Source organism: Halichoeres trimaculatus, unplaced genomic scaffold, assembly GCF_033239565.1.
Source record: "Halichoeres trimaculatus isolate MK-OKI-2021-1 unplaced genomic scaffold, fHalTri1.1 fHalTri1_scaffold_5, whole genome shotgun sequence".
Taxonomy (NCBI): Eukaryota; Metazoa; Chordata; class Actinopteri; order Labriformes; family Labridae; genus Halichoeres; species Halichoeres trimaculatus.
In genome coordinates this window covers 38,653,395-38,674,205 of record NW_027437183.1, presented here as the reverse complement: position 1 = coordinate 38,674,205, position 20,811 = coordinate 38,653,395, and the positions used below count along the sequence as shown (strand labels likewise).

The window sequence follows — 20,811 nt, the reverse complement described above, 5'->3', positions numbered from 1 at the left end:
AGTGCCGTGCCGTCTCAACACAAGCAGGAATGTAAATATCAAAATATAGAGAGACAAAAATGACTTGCTGCCGGCGATTGTTTCTAAAACTGAAATCAGCTTTATTTGCTGTCTTGAACACACCCCGCTGAGCACCCCGATTTTGTTCAAGGGGAATAATGGCTGCACAGGAGCCGTCTCCACCATCTTCCCTGGAAGGCAACAAACCTGGCTTTCCAAAGAAAATTCTCGCCAACAGCCTCGAAGACAAACATCTGTGCAATTCGTGTCAGAAGGTCCTGAGGAGGCCTCTGCAGGCTCAATGTGGCCATCGCTTCTGCTCGTTCTGTTTCAACAAAATAGTGAGGTGAGTGTCATGGTAGCTAGCGAGCTAAGCTAAATGTGTACAGCCTGTTTGAGCAGCTTTAACCAGCCCACTTCAAGTATCTCCCACTTTCACAACACCACCCTTCTTGGTGGCACAGGAGTTGTTGGCACCATCATCAAATAAAGTTGCGGAATTAAGAAAGGCGTATTGGAAAATTAGACCGGATTTATTTTATCCTTAACCCCCCAATGCTAATAGATGTATAACTTGGTGATGGTTTGGCCATGTGAGCCCATAGTCAAATCTCCTCTCCTCAGAACCAGAGCAAAGCATAGTGAACCAGCGTTTCATCGTCATGCAGGATTTGTTCCCGTCTTTAATACAATAACAGAATAAATATAAATATTAAACAGGAAATATAACAGGGCTTTAGTGCGAAACGAAAACTTAACAGAAACTGTCATGTGTATAACCAGCTGACAAGAACAAAATAAAATCTGTGAGGATGTACAGCCTAAAATCACTGTGGGCTAAAACCTTAAACGATGACACAGCCACTCTGTCTGTCACATAGGGGAAAGGGGCTTGTTGGCATACTTTATCAGGTGTTTCTTGGAATCATTGCATCGGAATACAAACAAATGTGTACCAGATGAAAGACCGAAGTCTCAGGTATACGTTTTCGTGGACAGTAAATGGTAAAAATTTAGTGATTGTTTTTATATATATATATATATATATATATATATATATATATATATATATATATATATATATATATATATATATATATATATATACTTGAAAATGAACTATATAACAACAATATAATTGAATGCAGCCACTGATCATACTTAAAAACTTGAAAATTAATCCTAACTCTTTTTTTCAGATTGTCTCCTGATTGTCAAAGGCACGAGCTCTGGTGAGGTTAGCTGCGGCTGGTTGTCTTTGAAAGAGTGAAGGGTGCCTCCCTTAGAAGCCTGTGAACCAGTCAGGCTTTTTCTTTGTCAGCCCAACTTTGTGGAAATTGTGTACTTCTCAATCTGCAGCTCCATCTGTGGGCTGAAAACCTGCCTTGGTAGTTTGTTCCCAGCCACTGTAGTTGGGACAGCTGTCTGACTCTCTGACTTTATGATGAGTTAAGGTAGGGGAGACCGGGCATGGTTGTAACACTTTTTGCTTCAGCTCCTCCAACTCATTGAATTTTTGAGTCAGAGTTCTCAAACTTTAAAGGGCTGTGAGGAGTTTGAAAGTGATCTTGTTAAATTCTCTCTTCTAGATATATACCTGATCCTAATTTACACTTTAAAATGAGATTATAAGCACCAATATGGCTGGTTACAGGATATTTTAAATTGCTACTTCTTAGCTTCCCCATCGAGTCAACCAGGACTGGACTGATTTATGGCCCGTCTAGGTCTCTATGACAACACCACGCCAGCTGACGAAGTTTAGTAGTCAGAAGAGATGAAACACAAAGAGATCTGTGGTTTTCTGGCTAAAAACAATTTCTTTGATGGATTTCTTTGATGGTGGACACTGATGCCTAAATTTCAGACAGTAAAAGGACAGAAGAGCAAAAGAAAGATAAACAGGAGAGTGATAGAGTCTGAGCTAAAGGCTAATTGGCCTTTAGCTCAGACTATAATTTAGACCAGTTACATTCACATCTGATGAAATGAAGAACTCTGAGGGAAAAATCAAGCTATTTCTTTCATTCAAGCACTGTTGGTGGCTCTTTATTTAGATTTAAGTATTTATAGACCTTTAAAAAAAACAAATACCAAGAAAGACTTTAAATTGCTGACATATCTTTTAGTTTTCTTTTAATAAATGCAGTTCCATATTTAAGTTAAATTTTAGCACATCGTTAAATTGTCTCAATTTAAAACTTGTTTGAAATTTTGAAATTTTTATACTTTTGTTTTAATCTAAGAAAAGTTCAAAAATTAAAAAATAGAAAAAATCCCCCCAAATTTGGAAATTTGCTAATTCAAGTTCTTGCAGTCCCATTAAAAATCTTTTTTTTTTTGGCATTTTTCTAATGTGAATAAATTTTTCAAATTTTTGTAAGTTTTTTTTTTTTAAAAATGTCTTCTTCAATTTCTTCTTCTTCTTCTTCTTCTTCTTCTTCTTCTTCTTCTTCTTCTTCTTCTTCTTCTTCTTCTTCTTCTTCTTCTTTTTTCTGAATTTTTTCATTTTTCTGAATAATGCACTAAGACATTACATGTACAATTTCATAAATAAAAAAAAAATTCTGATCACTGACTGTTTCACTAGATATTAAAAATGTTTGGAACTTTATACACTTTTTTGTCTTTATTGAGAAGATAAAGTAGATTTTGTGGCTGTGGACTGACTCTAATCCAAGTGAGATGAGGCGAAATTTCTCCTATTAAAGTCAAGGATCGCAGACCCCTGGGACAGACTTTAACAGCAATATCTGAGGTGTACTGGCATGTTGTGAGCATGTGCAGTAACATGAGACAGTATTTACTGTAACAGTGCTCATATTTGTCTTTTTCCCTCTCTAGCTCTGGGCCACAGAAATGCAGCACCTGCATTAAAGAGGACTTGTTTGAAGAGCCCACCTCCATCCTAAAACAGGGTGGTGTAAGTACATTTTCGAACCTACATACCATGCCCTGTTACTCCACAGTTTCCTGAAGTCCCCCTCCTGCAGGTGTGTTTTGCTTTGTTTGCAGATGATGATCAGGAATTTTTTGGGAGGTGTAAAATTGAGAATCAGTACCTAAAGCTTGTGGCCCTTATATAAGTTTAAAACAGAAGCTGTGGCATCTTTGATGCTCCTGTGTCTAGTGAAAGAGCATATGTGCTGGAATAACTAGAGCCAGGAGAGAGCGGTGATCCTGATCCTCAGTAAACTTATGCACAGAGTTTGTAACAGTATTCCTCAAACTGTAACTGAAGACAACCTCTGCTTCTTTGCAGGCTTTCCCCGACAACGCAGCACGGAGAGAGGTGGAGGCTCTGGCAGCTGTCTGTCCAAATGAAGGATGCACCTGGACGGGGACCATCAAAGAATTTGAGGTGCAGGTCAATGCAAAGCAGACTGGGAGACGACTACAGGCTCCCAGTCTGATGTCAGTGAAGTTTTTAAAGTGCCAGGTGTGTTCGTGTGCTCTGCCAGCCACTCATTGTGACTGTAGAGTGATGTGTTTGAGCATCTGCTCTTCTAAATCTTTGAATTAGTTTTTAAACAATAGTTAAAATTTTTTTTAACAAGTTAATGTTTGTCACAGTGAGAATGTGTTGGTTTTATTGTCAACCAACCATAAGGGATTAAGAACAAGGCATATACTTTGATTGGGAACAGTTACCCTGAAACTATAATGTGCTGTTACTGCTAATGATTGTGCAAAATGGTTTGTTCGCAGCAGGAAGGTCCCTGGTTTGAATCCCAGGAGCCTTTCTGCGTAGAGTTTGCATGTTCTCCTCATGTATGCTTTGGATTTCTCTCCCACAGTCCAAAATCATGCTTGTAAGGTTTTTTGGTCACTCTAAATTACCCATAGATGTGAACGTGTGTAAATAGTGTCTATGTGTGAACCCTGTGATTGGCTGGCTACCTGTTCAAGATCTTTTCATAATTCAGACTTAAAAACATGTCACAGATAAGTCCGAGGGTCAAAATATTTGAACTCCCAGATTTTTGATCGTTCTGATGCTCTGCTTTTTCCCTTGAATCATGTTCTAATGGTTCAGTAATTATTTTACTATGTGCTAGGTCCCAAGGTGGTATAGTAGTTCAGTCTTCATGTTTGAAAGACAATTTGCTGGTCTGAACACAAGTAAATAGTTGTTAATCTTTCTCAGTTATCCATCACTGATACCTCTCAGACAAAACAGCTTTGTTACGAATAATTTGCTCCAGTAGAGAATCCCTCTTCTCTTAAAAGTGCCAGTTTTCTTATTATTATTTTAATTGTTAGAAAAGAATAGAACAGAACTTTGTTTTATAAATTCAAATTTGTCGTAGAATCAGTGTTGACACCAAACTACCTTCATAAAGAGGGACCATCAGTCTACGTCATCATAAAGCTGTGCATGCATCTTGACCACAGAAGCAGCGCTTAGCTCCATTCATTCAGACACTTTACACCAAAACACCAGCAACATCTGTGGTTTTGTAATTAAATGTGCTGTCTTTATCCTCCAACGTCTGTTTACCAGGTTTGACCACAAATAAGTAGGGATATAGGATTTTTGCCGATATGCCAATATATCGAAACCCCTTTTGGCCGATACTGAAACCGACACCGATAATCCCAAGTTTGTTTATTTTTTTCATTGTAAAGAAAGCCAAGTCTTTCCTGTACTGGAATTTATATGTTACTCTTATTGTGACGGTCTTATTTGTTTAAGAAACACACATAAAACAAGACATAAAAACATTTGACTTTACCATAAATAAGAAATGTATTATTTTTTCAAACTCAAGACATTCAGTATTGAAATACAGAAAAATAATTTCTTTAGATCACATGAACTCTAAATGTACAATGCATTTTTAAACATAACCAAGTTGCATTTAATTATTTTAGAGCTACTGTAACAACCTTGTGACAGACACAGAGCTCTGCAGTGAAAATAAATGAAGTGCTACATTTTATTTAAGGAGCTTATTTTTCAGATGGAAAATAAAAATAATCCTAACTGAATAGCACCTTATTGGCTGTGCCTATGGGCAGAAATGTTCATATCTGCCGATACAGATAAACGTGTTTTTAAACTTTTATCAGCCGATACCGACATTGTGCCGATAATATCATGCATCCCTACAAATAAGCAATATTAACTGCTGATTTTCAAAATCCAGATTTAACTTTCCTTATTTAATGAAAAAGTTGCTTTGGGGCCGAGGCTATGACCAAACATGGACTCAATATAGAGAGGAAATAATGAGTGAAGCTATAAATGATGATTAACAGAGACAGGTATTAGGATCAAAGTAAAATTAGGGAATGTTGTGAAATGATTAACCATTCTATTAACCCTGAAATTCACAACCATTAATATTCTTATGTGGTGCAGTTCTCTGGACGCAGTTTTCTGGTTCTTTTACTATGAACCGGGTCTCAGACTCAGCAGTCTGTGTGCTCTTTTTGGTTTGGGAGGGTTTCTGATTTATTGACACGTTTACGTCCTGGTATGTAAGTGTCCACGGATAATGCAGTCATGAGCATAGTGGGACAGTTGTGTGTTTAAATACCTCTCTGGGCACACGCTGGATTTCTCCTCTAAAAACTTCTGCCCTAATATCTGTCCACTTGCTGATCTCTTCTATCCACTCACTGCTATTTCACAAACCTGGGAGCTGTTTACCATCCTTCAAAGTGATGGTCTTAAGTTAAAAAATATGTTTTCCCCTTACGTTGGTTGACCAACTATTATACTCTGCAGTGTTTCTGCACTTAAGTTGAGCACACATCCGCCGTTGTTGATAAACAAATAATTCCTCTATAGTAGTAAAAAATAAGGAGCCAGCCAACCTAAGCTAACCCTATCCACACAATGCCTCCAGCACACATATAGTTCAACTCCTTATTAACACAATAAGTGTGTGAATACTGCTTTGATAAAGACTTATATAGACTTAACTATGCTCATAAGCATGCTAACTTCAAATCAAAATGATCAGCTCATTTGCAGAGACAGGGCCAAAGAGAACTCTTCATTTGTTGAATATTAAACTTATCTGTGTGCACTGCTTTTATGTCTGTTCATGGGTTAGCCTAAACTGTCAGTCACATTTTCACCACAATCAGGCTTTTTCAATCAAGTTTGCTTTTAGATCAGCTGTAAATGTAGAAACCAAACGCCACCTTGTGGCCATCTTCAGTAACCGCATTAGGTCAGCGATCCACCTGAGCTGACAGGACAGAAGTTAAGACTGAAGAAAGAAAGGAAGGTTGATCTTTGTTGCTCTCCAACAGGCTAGCCATGAAGGAAACTGTGACTTCATGATCATCCTGTGCCCATCCTGTAAAGAGCTGATGAGAGCCAACGAACAAGAGCGCCACAATGAGAGAGAGTGTCCAGAGAGGACGCTCAACTGCAAGTACTGCAAAGAACCTTTCCTGTTAAAGAACATCAAGGTCAGACTGCTCTCCACTTTCACTGTCAAACACTGTTCAAGTTCTCTGTCACTTCATCCATTTCTCCTCCTCTCTGTCTTTAGTTTAAACATGCACTCTTTGTCAGTCCCTAACGAATAAACCATAAATCTATTTTGTTTCATGAATTTTTTATACATGACCTTACCGTTAGCTATCATAGTCAGGAATGTTTCATTTGAGGCAGAAGCACTGCACAAAGTCAAAGAGTTTGGTCAATGTCTGTTAAATTACAGCAAGTATAGTGTTGAATAACTTGTTACAGTAAGAACTAGTAGGAACAAGCTTCATCCCTCTCCCCAGCCCCCAGATCCCAGTCCAACCTCAGATGGAGGTGGGGGCCATACACAGCCCCATAAACTGATTCACTTGCTCAAACTTTCCCCAACAAACTACTGCATTGCATGGTGCCACCAAACATGTAGGGCTAAGGGCAGAGGGGGGCATGTCAGGGGCACCAGATGGTGCTGATGAGCCCTCCTGAGGTGCAGGGGACTGGTCCCCCCACCCCCCAGGGACAGTAATTAAGCTGTAACTCAGAGATGACATCATCCCCACTCCCCACTTCCCAGTTCACCTACATGAAACACACAAGCACCAATGTTTTTTCATCACCAAGCCTCAAACTTTATTCTTGAGATGAAGTAAATTTGTTGTAAACTTGAGAATTTCTATGTTTTTCACGTTTATTGATTGATTGATTGCAATTTATTTCGAACATGAGGATAAAGTGAAATCCCTGTCAAAGACAGAAAAAAATACAAAACAAACAGACATTATCTAATGACATATTCGAAAATGAGTGGGATGAAGTAAAAACGTATTGATTCACACCCCTTTACCAAACAATTATTCACAAACAAATGCAGATGTTATGCACTTACTGTACATATACTCATTGTCAACTACGCCTTAAAGAGAATAAAAAGGTCTGAGGCTGAGTGTAGTCTGTAGATCACTGACATTTTTATGCCTTGCTCTAACTTTGTTTCATGTTTTTCAAGGCTCATGATGAAATCTGTCCAAAGTACCCAATGATCTGTGAAGGTTGTGCAAAGAAAAAGATTCCCAGAGAAAAGGTATCCCATCTGCTTTTGCTTTCTCTCATAGTTCTGTTAAATTGACCTCATTAACCATTTAGCCAAAGATCAAATTCTGCAACATAAAATTAACATCATTAGCTTCTTCTTCATTTTTTGTTTTGCAGTATGTGGACCATATTAAGTTCTGCAGTAAATTTAAAGCACCATGCAGATTTCATGTTGTTGGCTGCGATACGTCTGTAAGTAGACATTTTTGTCATAATTTGCTGTTTGTGTAACAGTGACTGATGTAGTAACTACTGGATCATGTAAGTATGTGGCAGATTAACCAAATACATCAGCTAGTGAAGGTTCTGGAACTGATCTATTCGGCTGATACTTAAATCCATCCATTTACTCTTTTTCATCCAGTCCTCCAATGGAGTGATGAATGGACTGAGAGCTTACATCGTTCAGCAGTTATTACAGAGTTGGTTGCTTCATGCCTGTAAATAAGTCCTGTGCTGTTGATTATGAAGTTTTTGTGTTGCCTACCAAAAGTATTCCATTAAGGTTGCATTGCTCATTGTTGGCACTGCTTTCTTCAACTCCATGCTCTGATTTAAGTACATCTAACTTACTGTTGAACTAAAACTGCACTCTTTTGTTTTTTGTTATTATGGATGCACTGATCTGATCCTGGTATCTGTTGGGCTGGGCATCTTTAGGTGATTTTTAGGGATGTAAAGATGCATCGCATCCAAGTTAAAAATTGAAACAAATGTGTGAAGATCCAAATCAGTTGAGATAAAAAAGTAATCGTTAATATGCTAATCGTTATGGCCTATTTATACAGCAGAGGGCTGTTTTTCCGTAACAAAACAAAACAAAACATGACGGAGTGCACTCTGTCACGGAGTCACACTCACAGCTGAATGAAGTTCAGTTCATCAGGGTGTAGGGTATAAATCCATCTTTGGGACAGAAACTTCACTTGATCTCAGGCGGAAACAGATAAACAAAGAAAAAAAAAGAAAATATAACGTAGAAAATACTAAAGAAACTTACTCCCACGCTTCTTTGGCTGCATTTATTTTTTTATTGAAGAGTTTTTCATGTTTCACTCTCACTTGAATAAATTCTTTTGTTTTTGTGACAGTCCCTGTAAATATTAAACACTCAAATGAACACAAAATGTCTGGACAAATGCAAGGCAGGCCTTAATCAATGACACGTACATCTAAAGTTGTGAACATCTGCATGACAATCATTAAATATTTGTGTTAGTTCAACAGTGTTTGTGCAGGCAGATATGCGTGGAACTTACATTTGTCTGTTGCTTCCTCCATGGCTGACACCGGACACAATTTAGCACTGCACGTGTTCAGCGAGTCGGCATCCGTGCAGACTCGCTTGTGGAGGGTTTTAAAGCCCACTACCCCTCCCCGCAGATTGGTTTGGGATGGACCTTAATGTGGTGGACCCTCTGCAAGAACGCGCAAATGGAGGGGTAGTGGGTAGGGAGAGTGTGTAGAGGGTGGTTTGAAAAAGGCCCATACAAACCTGAAATTGTTTTTTTTTTTTTAAGAGGTTTTGTTTATTTGTATTATCCATTTAGTTATTTTGATGTGAGATTTGATTATTTTTTTTTACTCCCCATTTTTGGTTATTCAAGATAAAATATAATTTCACTGGCACTTTTTTACCTCAGAGAATTAAAAAGGGAATCCTCTTTAATTTGTTTGAAATAAAAGAAAACATATTTTGTAGTTTCTGTACATTTAAAAATACAAATGTGTGTGTGTGTTTAAAATTTTGCATTCACTGCATGGTTTGTGTTTTGCAGTTGCTGAAATAATTTCAAGAATCTTCCTCATTCATATTTGGTCTGCAAGCTCATTCTGCTAAAAAATTTAAAGAAAATCTCATCGTTAACCCAGTATCAGAAATTGTATAGAATCATGAGTTGAGTGTATTGTTACATCCCTAGTAATTTTTGATACCAGTACCGATACCGTTACCTTCGTCTTTATATCAGCTCCTGAAGTATACTTTTTTGGCACCAATTTTATAACATTAATTTTAACAAAAAGAAAAATACATTACACATTACAGTACAAATCTTGAGTTTTTTATTTTTTAGCTGTATTATTTTTACACTCTGATCGGTTTTCTTGTAAAATAAATAAACAACAAATAATTACCCTGTGCAAAAAAAACAGTTGCAAACAAGTGACAGGTCAGTACACACTGAGTGCACCTTAAATGTGTTTATAACTGATTAACTTTTTTCTGATTTTTTTTATGTCAAAATAATCCTTCTTCTTTATCAAGGGTTGCATGCTTTCAGGTCAGTCTCCAAACTCCAGAAAAGTTGCTGGATTTGTCAGTAGACGTATTTTTCCCCACAGAAAAAAGGGGGGTCTGATCCACAGAGCCGCTAAGTTGGCAACAACCTGCGTGTCTGTAACATTACAGCCAGTCACCAGTGCCATTATCAGATCTTGATCATGTGATTAACCCTATGAGCACTGTGATTAGTCAACGAAAGACAAGACATGTTTTGGTACTCGCTACTACTGAAGAATTTCAGCTGGTGCCATAAAAGAACCAAAGTTCGGTACCCAGCCCTCGGTATCAGGCTTATGTCTGATACAGACTTGAAAATGTAAGATTAGATACTGGTAACAAAGGGTCTGTATTTGCAACCGCCATGTGCCAGAACTGTGTCATCAGGTGCACAGTAAGTCTGTGCATTTATTTGTGCTATAATAGAGCTGAAATGACATGAAAGATAACAGCGGCTCAGCAGTTTGGAGGTGTTTCACTGGTTTCACTAACAAGTGTGGTTGACTTACTCATTATCCACTGCTCAGGTTAGCGGTGAAACTGCAATTCCTGTTGGTATTAGAGATTTATTCACCTCACATTTACTTAGTCATGATCCCATAAAACGATAATAATGCCAGTTGAAATATATATATTTTTTTGTTTACAAAGTCAGAAAACACCTGAAGTTATCAAAAACACTTTTCAGACTCATCCTGGTATTGAGGAATAGGGAAATGGAGTAATACTGGTGTCTGATCAGTATCAGGTGTTACCAGAGCCCTGTAACACCTGACAGGACTAAAAACGTTGAATCAGTGCATCCCTACAGATTTTGCAGCTGTGACACAGAAACTTAACAAACATTATTATGACCGAAGGCTTTTTTCACTTTTAGCACCTAACGTGTATGACTTATCTAACTTACATAAGGCTGAAAACCAGCACCACCGAGCACACTTCCGTAGTGTAGCGCTAATCACACCTTCTCAAAACGTACATACCTCCCCAAAGAATCACAAAAAGTTCTGTAACTTGATCTTTTTAAACATCTGTAAAAGTCTCTAAGGTGAAACCTCTGAGGAACTCTGTTTATCAACCAAAGCATCTGCTTCAGACTGTTTATTTTTCAAAATGCTCAAAGCTTTTGTTCTTTTCCCTGTCAAACTGCTGTTTCAGAGTCAAAATGCTGACAGGCTGCTGATAAATTGAAAAGTCAGCCAGTGGACCCTACTTTATTCTTTATTACATTAATAATGCTGTTTCTCTACATTGATCAAATTCATCTGTTTCATGACAAAAGTATCCATTCGTCAGTGCACATTACAGTTTAATAAAAAGTGGTTATCATAGCCAATAGCCAGTTTAATTGGATTTTTTATTAATGAATAAAAAGGGAAGATACAGTGGGTTATGCTTTAGATTTAGGCAATATCAAATAGAGTCATTTCATACATCATAACATATTTCATATGAAAAACGAGTCACTAACTGTTTTAGATTTGTTCTGTTGTCAGGAAGGATGGGAAAATGTGTTAGCATTGCTCCACAGCAGTCACACTGATAAAGCTGTGCCAGCAGACATGATGATATAGGTCTATAGCAGATTTGTTTGAAATATATTTAAACAAAATGATGAACTGATCCGTTCGAAAAATAACTGCATGGGGGCCATATGGGCCATTGAGCTGTCAAAAAGTTCTGAATAAGTTCTAGGTCTGCACTCCAATTTAGCCACTCTGAGATAATACTTTTGACAGTCTTTATCTGCATCTCAGGGCTGATAAAGGGTCTAAATGCTGTGTCAATTTTCAGAGCCTTTTTGCAGCTGGTTATATTTTTCCTCCACACTTCTCCTTGGCGTCTCTATGGCATCTCCACAGCATCATGCTCTATCCACCATGTGGATCTGTAATGATTCTGTTGTGTGTAGGGATGGATGCTGAATTAGATAGTTTTATAGGTATTGACTGAATTCTGTCTACAGTTCTACAGTTTCATTTAGCAGACGCTAAAGAGACGTACAACACAAGCAAGAATTTAGACAGTCTGTAGTACCAATTCACATAAAATTAAAGGTACCATGGTGAGGTACCTAAACGCATCTGTGTGTATGCCCGACATGAGCACAGCATTGCAAGTTTATAAATTGAGAAATAAACATGCTAAATTTAAAAAAATGAGATTTTATAATTAAAGAATTAATATTTTTTACCACATAAACACTAGGGATGGGTATTGATAAGATTTTATTGATACCATTGCCCTTATCTGTTCTGTGTTTTGAACAGGCAGAGCAACTTTTGGAGTTCCTGTAGGTGGACATGAAAAATAAGGGGTGAATGTCCTGTTTGTTTTACAGCCGTTTGGGGCTTCATAAAAGCTTTGCAGACAACTTTTCTGTTTTTCTTCTCTGGCAAAATGCTTATACATCAAAAAACTGCAGTTCCTGTCAGTGTGAAGTCAATGGTTGCTGCTGTATGATACCAAATGTGTATTAGCTCATCTGTCTTTGCTACCAAGGTGGAGAAAGAGAAGATCCATGACCACGAGCGGCAGTGTTCTTACGAGCACCTCAACCTGCTCCTGCACTTCATAATGGGCATCAAGGTGAGCCTGGAGAGCCTGCAGCCCCAGAGCCTGGAGGTGGCCAGCCACAAGCTGCAGGAGCTCCACCAGTCCCTCAGAGACCTGGAGCTGAAGATGAACCAGCTGGGTGGGGCTGGTGCAGCTCCCATGCAGGGTGCGTGCGCCCCGACCCTGACCACCTCCTTCACCCCCCTGCCCAGCGCCATGGGCGCTGCCCTGGAGCTGCAGCTTCAGAGTGAGAAGACCAAGGTAGCTGAGCTGAGCCGGCGCTGCCAGGACCTGGAGCTCAAAGTCAGCACGTTTGAGAACATTGTCTGTGTCCTCAACCGAGAGATGGAGCGCTCTTGCACCACCATGGAGGCTTACAACCGACAGCACCGACTGGACCAGGACAAGATTGAGATCCTCAACAACAAGGTGAAAAAGCTGCTTCACTTTTTCTGTTGAGAGTGTGCTGAGGTGAGGTCAAAGGGATTATTTGATGCTGAGACTCAGTGACTTTGATTAGAAATATAGATCCTCAGTATTTGCAGAGCAAATATAGAATGTCAGTCATGGGAAGAAGGATCTGGACATCTCTGAGAAGGGGGAAGGTCATATTTTTTCCTGTTAATTATAGGGCTGAAACAATTCTTCGAATAGTTAGAGTACCTTGATTACAAAAAAAGATCAAGGAATCTTCACTGCTTCACTGCTTGAAACAGGGCATATAGAGCTGACGTCAGGCATGCATAGGAAGATGAAAGAAGTGGGAGCAGTATTGCTGTATTTAGTGACTTTTCAGAGCCCTCCTGGGATGTTTTATTTTTTTTTTTTTTTTTTTTTTCAAAAAAGCGACTAGCAACAAATCTAGTGACTTTTCTGGAGTTTGGAGACTAATGTGAATGTATGTATAGATCTCCAGCTCCGGCTGCTTCTCAACCAGCAGTGCTGAGTGCAGTGCTAAGCCTCTCATCAATCCATAACACAGACAGACTTCTCGGCCGCAGCACCTCTCAGCTGCTCTTTTGGGGTCACTTTTACTGGTCCCAAGCCCAAATAAAGGGGGAGTGTTGATATTTTGATATTAAAAGAAAACAAAACAAGAATCAACCAAAGAAAGTTGATTTGTGGTTCTAAACACATTCAAAGTGTGTTATTACAGGCTTTGTCTTTCCTACAATGTTACTCTTCGCTCCTTTATCATCCACAATAATACATGTATACATGTTGTTGTTATGCAATTCAGTAGATTCGTCATTTAGCGACCGATTTAATCTGTAAAAACAGCGCTGCAGAGTAAAGAAGATTAAAAATAAAATGCTTGCAAGGCAGTTGTTAAATTTGGTGCATGTGTCATTGATGGATAAAATATCAAGCAGCACTGGAGCCTAATGTGCTGCAATACTGCAGGGATCATAATCAAGAATATGTCTGATTCCTAGTTGAAGTCCCTGTGAGGAGTTTCCTAGTGATCTTGAAAAAGCCTTCCTTTTAGATTTATGCCTGATCCTAATCCACACTTTAAAATGAGATTATCAGAACCAATATGGGTTATTCCTAAAGGCTAGCTTATAGCTTCTTCTAAGCTTCTTCCCAATCAGGTCGAGCAGGAGCTGCTTGATTTATGGCACATCTAAGTCTCTATGACAACACCACGCCGGCTGAAGAAGTTTAGTAGAGAGAAGAGAGATCTGTGTTTTTCTCTGCTGAAAATGATTTTGTAGTGATGGTGGACACTGGAGCCTAACTGTCAGACAGAAAAAGGACAGAAGAGCAGAAGAAAGACAAACAGGAGCGATAGAGCATGAGCCAAAGGCTAAAACATGAGCAAAAGGCTAAAAGGGCTAATCTGTTTGTGATAATGTTGATTCCAACCCACAGTCAGCAGTTATTCTGCAGTGGTCTGTTCAAACTTGAGAGTCTATCAATAAAATGAAGAGTGAGGTTACGCTAGCTCTGATTGGTAGATGACTGGCAGGACATAACCAGGATTCACTAATGTTACATATTGCAGACACCGCAGTGCACCGAGCTGTCAGCTGTGCTAAATAAAGACAGTTACTAAACTACTTACAAACTGACAGTATTTACTTGATGTCATGTTAGCTTACAGATATGACAGAGCACCGGGCTGCAGATAGCGCCACAATTATAGCTGGCCACTACAATGTTTGCTTGATGTCACGTTTCAAACCTTAGTGCTACGTAACTGTACTGATAAATACCTTATCTCGGTGAGTTGTGTCCTGTAAAAAGTTGACTTAAAGAAAGAAAACTTGTTTCGATCCAATCTCCATTTAATTCCAAAACAAACACACACCTCGCTAAAAGTAATTTACGGCAGTGTGTGTGAGACTCTGGGCCAGAAGGTGGCGAGGCAGTGAAATTTAAACAGATCCTCCTCACAGCATCTTTAACATGTCTTATTTCTAGGCAGATCTTATTGAACTTTAAATACATCACCCAAAGTTACTTGTTTTTCACCTGTTTCAAACACTTTGGCATTTTAAAAAAAATGCCCATCAACTAAAAAAAAACAGAATTGCCGATTACTTCATTAATTGATGGAGCTTTCAGTAGACGACCTGAAGACTAAAATACTCCAAAGCTCCAGCCTGAATTAACTGTCTTTCTCACTTCATGCTGTGCTAAAGGTTCGTCAGCTAGAGAGGACGGTCAGTCTGAGGGATCTGTCCATCGTGGAGATGGACGGTAAAATGAGGGAAATGTCTGCGGCAACATACGATGGCATCTTCGTCTGGAAGATCTCAGACTTCACCAAAAAAAGACAGGACGCTGTGGCTGGCCGGGCACCTGCCATGTTTTCTCCTGGTAAGAAACATCTGACTTATTACCTGGTCTACAAGGACATTCCCACTTCTTCTTGGGTGAAATAGAGAACAATTTCATTCTCTACAGTTTATTCTCTTTTGCAGCCTTTTACACCAGTAAATATGGCTACAAGATGTGCCTAAGAATCTACCTAAATGGTGATGGTACGGGCCGTGGTACCCACCTGTCTCTGTTCTTTGTGGTGATGAGAGGACACAGTGATGCACTCCTCAAGTGGCCTTTTAACCAGAAGGTAATTTTCAGTTTTCTCAGGAGCATGGACAAAATGCTGCTGTGTGATGTGACTATAGTGAATATAGGTAACTGTTCTAGGTTGTAAAAATAGTTGGCACCTCTCTTGAATCTTTGCTCCAGAAAAGGTGACACAAGTGGTGTCCAAAGCCACATTTCCACCAAGCAGTCCAGTTCAGTTCAGTACACTTTGGCACGGTTTGGTACGGTTAAGCCTGATCTCGTTTGCGTTTCCACAGCAAACTGTGCCCTCTTGTGGTAGTCCGTGTGTAAGGCAGATGCCGAAAGCCGCATTTGTTAAATAATAATGTGACGCCATAGCGGCGCAACACAGTTTACCCCGCTAATAAATCCAGTGAAGAAGAAAAATGCGACACAGTTAACATAGAGCATAGTTAAAAGACATGCAGCATTTTGTCCTCTCTGTGATTGGCATGTGGCTCTTTGATACTAAGTGTAATCAAGCTTTGTTCCAGAGGAGGCTGTGTGCCGCCAGGAGAAATGTAGCCACTGTCGCATGGTAAGTTACGCTTCTACTGACCAATCAACTGTGTGCAGTGTTGGAGCTCCCCCTTCCGAGAGCGGATCAGTTCAGTCTAGCACCCATATGAAAAGATCCCAAAAAGTGGGACAGCTCTACTCGGTTATTTGGGGATCTGTCCTAGGATCAGTCAGCGGGAATGCTACAAAATGTGCGCCAAACTGAGACAAACTGAACACTTTTTGTAGCGTTTCCACTGACTGATCCCGACTGCTTGGTGGAAACGTGGCTTAAGGTTTCTGTAAAACCTTTGGTCTCACAGCTATCCTTTTGGAGTAAATACAAGCAATTAAGTCATTCAAAGAAAACTTTGAGGTCCTGTTGGTCTAATTGTTTTTGTGAAGGAGATATCAGTTGCTGACTGCAGAAAGACCAAATAACATGTATACACCCAGCCAAAAAAAAACACCAGACTTTTACGGCATAATATATTAACAGCCTGGTTAAAAAAACAGCTGGGGTCTAAACAAGGTTTCTCTATAAGCACACACTGGATGAAGGGTGATTTTTTTTTTAGTTCAGCGGTTTGGAGGTTATTGGGATCGTCTGATTGTCCATTCAGAGGCGCATTATATCTAGTAAAAAGTTGTCTTGAAAAAAGAAAATTTGTTTTGATCTAATATCCATTAAATTCTAAAAGTCATTTACAACAGTGTGCGTGAGACCCAGAGGCAGGAGGTGGGGAGGCAGTCCAATTAAAACAGATCCTCCTCACAGCATCTTTAAACATCTGCAGGAACAATGTTATTGCTGCGTTAGACTGTCAAGCTTTTTCCAGGATGTTTTTATTTATTGTATCTATCTTCTAGGGATCCATTACACCGCTGTAAACACAGTTAGTCTTATCACTGCTTTCGTCCAAAGCGTCATCATGCTTCAGAGTGTGTCTAAGCTAAGGTTTATCTGCCGCACATTCCCAGGTCACCCTAATGCTGCTCGACCAGAACAACAGGGAGCACATCATTGATGCCTTCCGGCCAGACATCTCATCCTCGTCCTTTCAGAGGCCAGTCAGTGACATGAACATTGCCAGCGGCTGTCCGCTCTTCTGTCCTCTCTCAAAGCTGGACTCCAAAAACTCCTACATACGGGATGACACCATCTTCATCAAGGCCATTGTAGACCTCACCGGGCTCTAGTTAGGCAAGTCCCACCCTGCATTCCTTTGATTCATCAGGCTGATTCTTCCAGCACCTGGCAGTTTTTCCAAGGTGTGTCCTCTACTTTTGGTCATGGTGTAAAAAGTAAAAAAAAAATCTGTCTGCGACTAGACCAGACGACTTACTGTACTTGTCATCAGCAGTGGTTTCAAAGACAGCAGGGCAGTAAACACATGCATGTGCCAGTGTTTGCAGGTGATGGACCCTTGAACAGCATAGGGGCTTAGAAGCATACAAAGACCAGGATAGGATGGTTTGCTTACAAACTGAGCTGGGTCTAGTTTTACTGTAGGCTATAGGAACAAATGTTGTCTAAGTTCCTTTAATTGAGCTAAAAGGTGCTTTTCGACCAGAGGGTTCCTGGGAACTTTTAGCCCCTGGCAGCCCATTCTTAGGAATTCAGTAATTGCTGTGGCCTTGGGCAGGTTATCTAAATCAGGCCAGTGACACAGAGAGAAAAACTAAATAAATAACTGCACTACACTTCCAGAGCAGTAGAGGGCAGTTAAACAACAAAGAAGGGCATTCAGCAAAAATGACTGGAGAGTAGAAGGAGAAGAGAGGCCAGGGTCATAATGTGAAGCTCCACGGTTGGCCTGTTAGCCTGTCCTGGTTCTGATGGTGCTCCATCTCCCTGCAGATGGATTTGTTCACCCCTGAAAGGAGACAGTATAGTGTCATAGCTGTCACAGACTGAAGCTGTTTCAAAAAGCCCTGAACAGATTTGACAGGCTGAACAGCAGACAGCTCTACCATCTGACAACAGAGATTGATGAAACACATCTGATGAAGAGAATTTGTCTCATACATTTATCTATATTACTTAACTATGATGCATAAATCCATAAGGACGTTTCATAAACTGGATATCCACTGACAGGTTCAGCTGAAAGTCTCCAGTTTACAGGGTCACTCTTTAAAGTGGAACACCAGGAGATGACAGAGACACATTCACACTGTCAGACTCAAAGAAGACCATTGTAAGGAGGTACTAAACCCAGTGATCTTATTGTGGATGGAGGGTGAAATAAAACACTGTGGGTGCTCCCCCAATCAGAAATGTTTGTCTTATGTCCCACCCCTGATGTACCTGGACTTCTAAAAAGTAAAACCCAGAAGATAAGGCGGGTTCAAGATGTGGATCAATCACCCTGAAGCTAAATTTAGGCCCTAGTTTTTTCTGTCAAAAACTACACAATCCCTCAATAAGTTCCTGGTTCCTGGAAAAAGTTCCTGTGGTCGAAAAGCACCTAAAGAGTCAACTTGCAGTGTTATACCTCTGTCCTGATGAAAGCATAGCCGTGGTGAAGATATGTAGATTCCATGCAGTGACCCTGACATGTGTACCTTCCTTTGTGGTCTTTTTGCTATAAATACAGACAAAATTTACGAAGTCAACATTATACTTTCTCAAAGAAGACTTAACCAGCAGTTGTCCTGGTACCTTCAGAGAAAACTTAGGCTAAGAAGAAGACGAAGAAGAAGGTAGCATTTCTATTTCAAACAGTAGAGACGCCCTCTGCCTGTCAGTAAATAGAATCCTGGTTTTAGACACTTCAGCACTCAATTCACTTTAAAAGCAAGAGGCTTGGTCCATTCACAGACTTAAAGTTTACACTATATCTTTACTTCAGATCAGTGGCGGCTGCTGGTCAGTCAAGGAGGGGAAGCTCATTTTTTTCTGGCCTACATCATAATTTGATTTAATTATTTTTATTTCATTAAATGTAAATTCTATCCTCTGTTCCTTTTCAAGAAAATGATCAGTGATCCCGTCGTACAAACCAGGTGTTTTTTTCCAGGGATTTTACCAGTGTTCTCTCAATGGCCAGCAGAGCTAGACTGCTTAAACGACTTGGCCCATTGTGTTGTGGGTATAAGACTTCAGCCGCTTTAAACAGGAGAAGCTCCTCTCTACACCTGCAGGCTGTAAGTGTGAGTGACAGGGGGAGAAGTTCCACAGCTGTAGCTGAAGCTGCTTATTGGTGAAAAGAGAGAGAATCTTTAAACACAACGCTTGTTGTTTTTAAGAAAAGTAACTTGCTGGGGATTGATAAAGCCTCCAGATCAGTCCAGAACAACTGAATGTATAACTCAGAAGATGCTCCGGTGGAGGGTTATACTTCAAGATCCCTGACTGGCTCATTTCACTGTCAATCAAAAAGGGATTCAGCCTCAGACAGATCATCCAATCATCATGCAGAAGCCCAACGTCCAGGCCAGTCCACTGTCTCATAGACTCCCAGAAACGCTGAGACGACGAGTGTCCGATGGGCGGGACAAAGCCCAGCGTTTATCTAATGACTGTCCAGTTTCCACAGTGGAACAACCCACTCTACGCTTCCCCACTGAAGTCAGAAGACACTTAGCATCTGACTGTGTTAAAGACGAGACGCTGTGGGGATGAATGAGAAGGGGGTGGAGCCAGTTACCTGTGACAAGTAGCTGATTCTGAACAAAAGATGAAGTAATTCTAGCGCATACTTTGTCAATGAAATGTACACACAGAAGTACATATCACCACTTTTTTTGGGGACATTTTAGGGGAAGCTGAGCTTCCCTTGCAGTCTTAGAGCAATCGCCACTGCTTCAGATTCAGTTTCAGTTGTTGTGGGATTGAAAAAACATGATCTTCAGTATCATTTAGGCACATGAAGCCTTGGATGTGATTGTATTTTGCTGCCTAAAAAAATTACCTGGACCTTAACTTGTAGCTAACATATCTGACATAAACTGAGTCCCCCATATGGTCGAGTTGAAGGCCAGAAGGTCTAAGTAAGCCTTTCTTTATGTTATAAACAGAGTATGAAAACATTAGCATGTTCCACCTTTTTAGAAGCAGGATATTTTCCGCTGTTCACCATCTGCTCACTGACATTCTGTGTTTTATGCAGTTCTTTCTCCCTCTACATCTTTAACACAGCTGAGCTGCAGGTGACCCCCAGACTGGCTTTAAGGCTTTTACCCAGGATGCTTTAACACAGGACATCACTAGCAGCCACCTGAGTGAAACCCCAGGCTGTGGGTTCTGACTCTGCAGAACTTTGTCAGTCAATGAAATAACCTACATATAGGTGGTGTGAAGTGGATTTGTCTGGTTTCTTTTCAGTACACACAGCTGATGTCGGGAATAGACAGGATCACTGCAGCAAACCCAAACATTCGAACCTGGGGAGTTTGTTAATAGACACTGACACACTGAGTAGAGTTGGGGAGAGCTGCAGAAAGGGTGAGCTACATCCACAGGAATCATTTCCACTTTTCCTTTTTGTTATTGATGATGCAAATTGATCATTAATGTTAATTAGAGCTGCAGTGAAGAAGAATTATGAAGTGCTTTTAATGCATACATGATTTTTGTTACCTGACTTTCACCTGGGTTTTGTATTTTTATAATTTTAGGTTCAATGATTCATAAACATTTCCAGATTTTTTAAAGTATGAAGTTTCAAAAATGAGCTCTGAACCAGTGACATCGTAGCTTTGTACTGTAGATTTCAACACAATACTAGATTAGGCCGTTCTACGCGCACACGCTCACTATTTTTATTATATTTTGTCAACTTTGGATTTTTCCCTCTGTTCTTTGTTTTTAACACAGATTTCCAATAAGAGTGTGACACACATGTAGCTCTTAGATATTACGAAGCTTTGCAGA

General features: G+C 39.9%; 1 protein-coding gene across 3 annotated transcripts; it reads left to right on the top strand.

The window, feature by feature from the left end:
• Positions 1–158: 158 nt before the first annotated feature.
• On the top strand, positions 159–20,052 carry LOC141791057 (TNF receptor-associated factor 2-like). 3 transcript variants are annotated; one of them, XM_074671262.1, is made up of 10 exons: positions 159–346; positions 2,845–2,923; positions 3,263–3,361; positions 6,268–6,429; positions 7,452–7,526; positions 7,655–7,729; positions 12,321–12,803; positions 15,023–15,200; positions 15,305–15,453; positions 16,914–20,052. In XM_074671262.1, exons 1-10 carry the CDS (start codon positions 159–161, stop codon positions 17,130–17,132), a joined length of 1,707 nt encoding a protein of 568 aa, XP_074527363.1. In that variant the 3' UTR covers positions 17,133–20,052. The 3 variants fall into 3 exon arrangements, with proteins under 3 accessions (XP_074527363.1, XP_074527361.1, XP_074527362.1); XM_074671260.1 differs by having other exon boundaries at positions 3,263–3,439; XM_074671261.1 differs by lacking the exon at positions 7,655–7,729 and having other exon boundaries at positions 3,263–3,439.
• The last annotated feature ends 759 nt before the right edge of the window (positions 20,053–20,811 follow it).

Bases quoted from the DNA above. Each gene is read 5' to 3' on its own strand.
- LOC141791057 (XM_074671260.1), top strand. From the start codon at position 159: ATGGCTGCACAGGAGCCGTCTCCACCATCTTCCCTGGAAGGCAACAAA. The intron at 7,730-12,320 runs GTAAGTAGACAT...TTTGCTACCAAG, and splicing joins TTGTTGGCTGCGATACGTCT to GTGGAGAAAGAGAAGATCCA. The intron at 12,804-15,022 runs GTGAAAAAGCTG...GCTGTGCTAAAG, and splicing joins TTGAGATCCTCAACAACAAG to GTTCGTCAGCTAGAGAGGAC.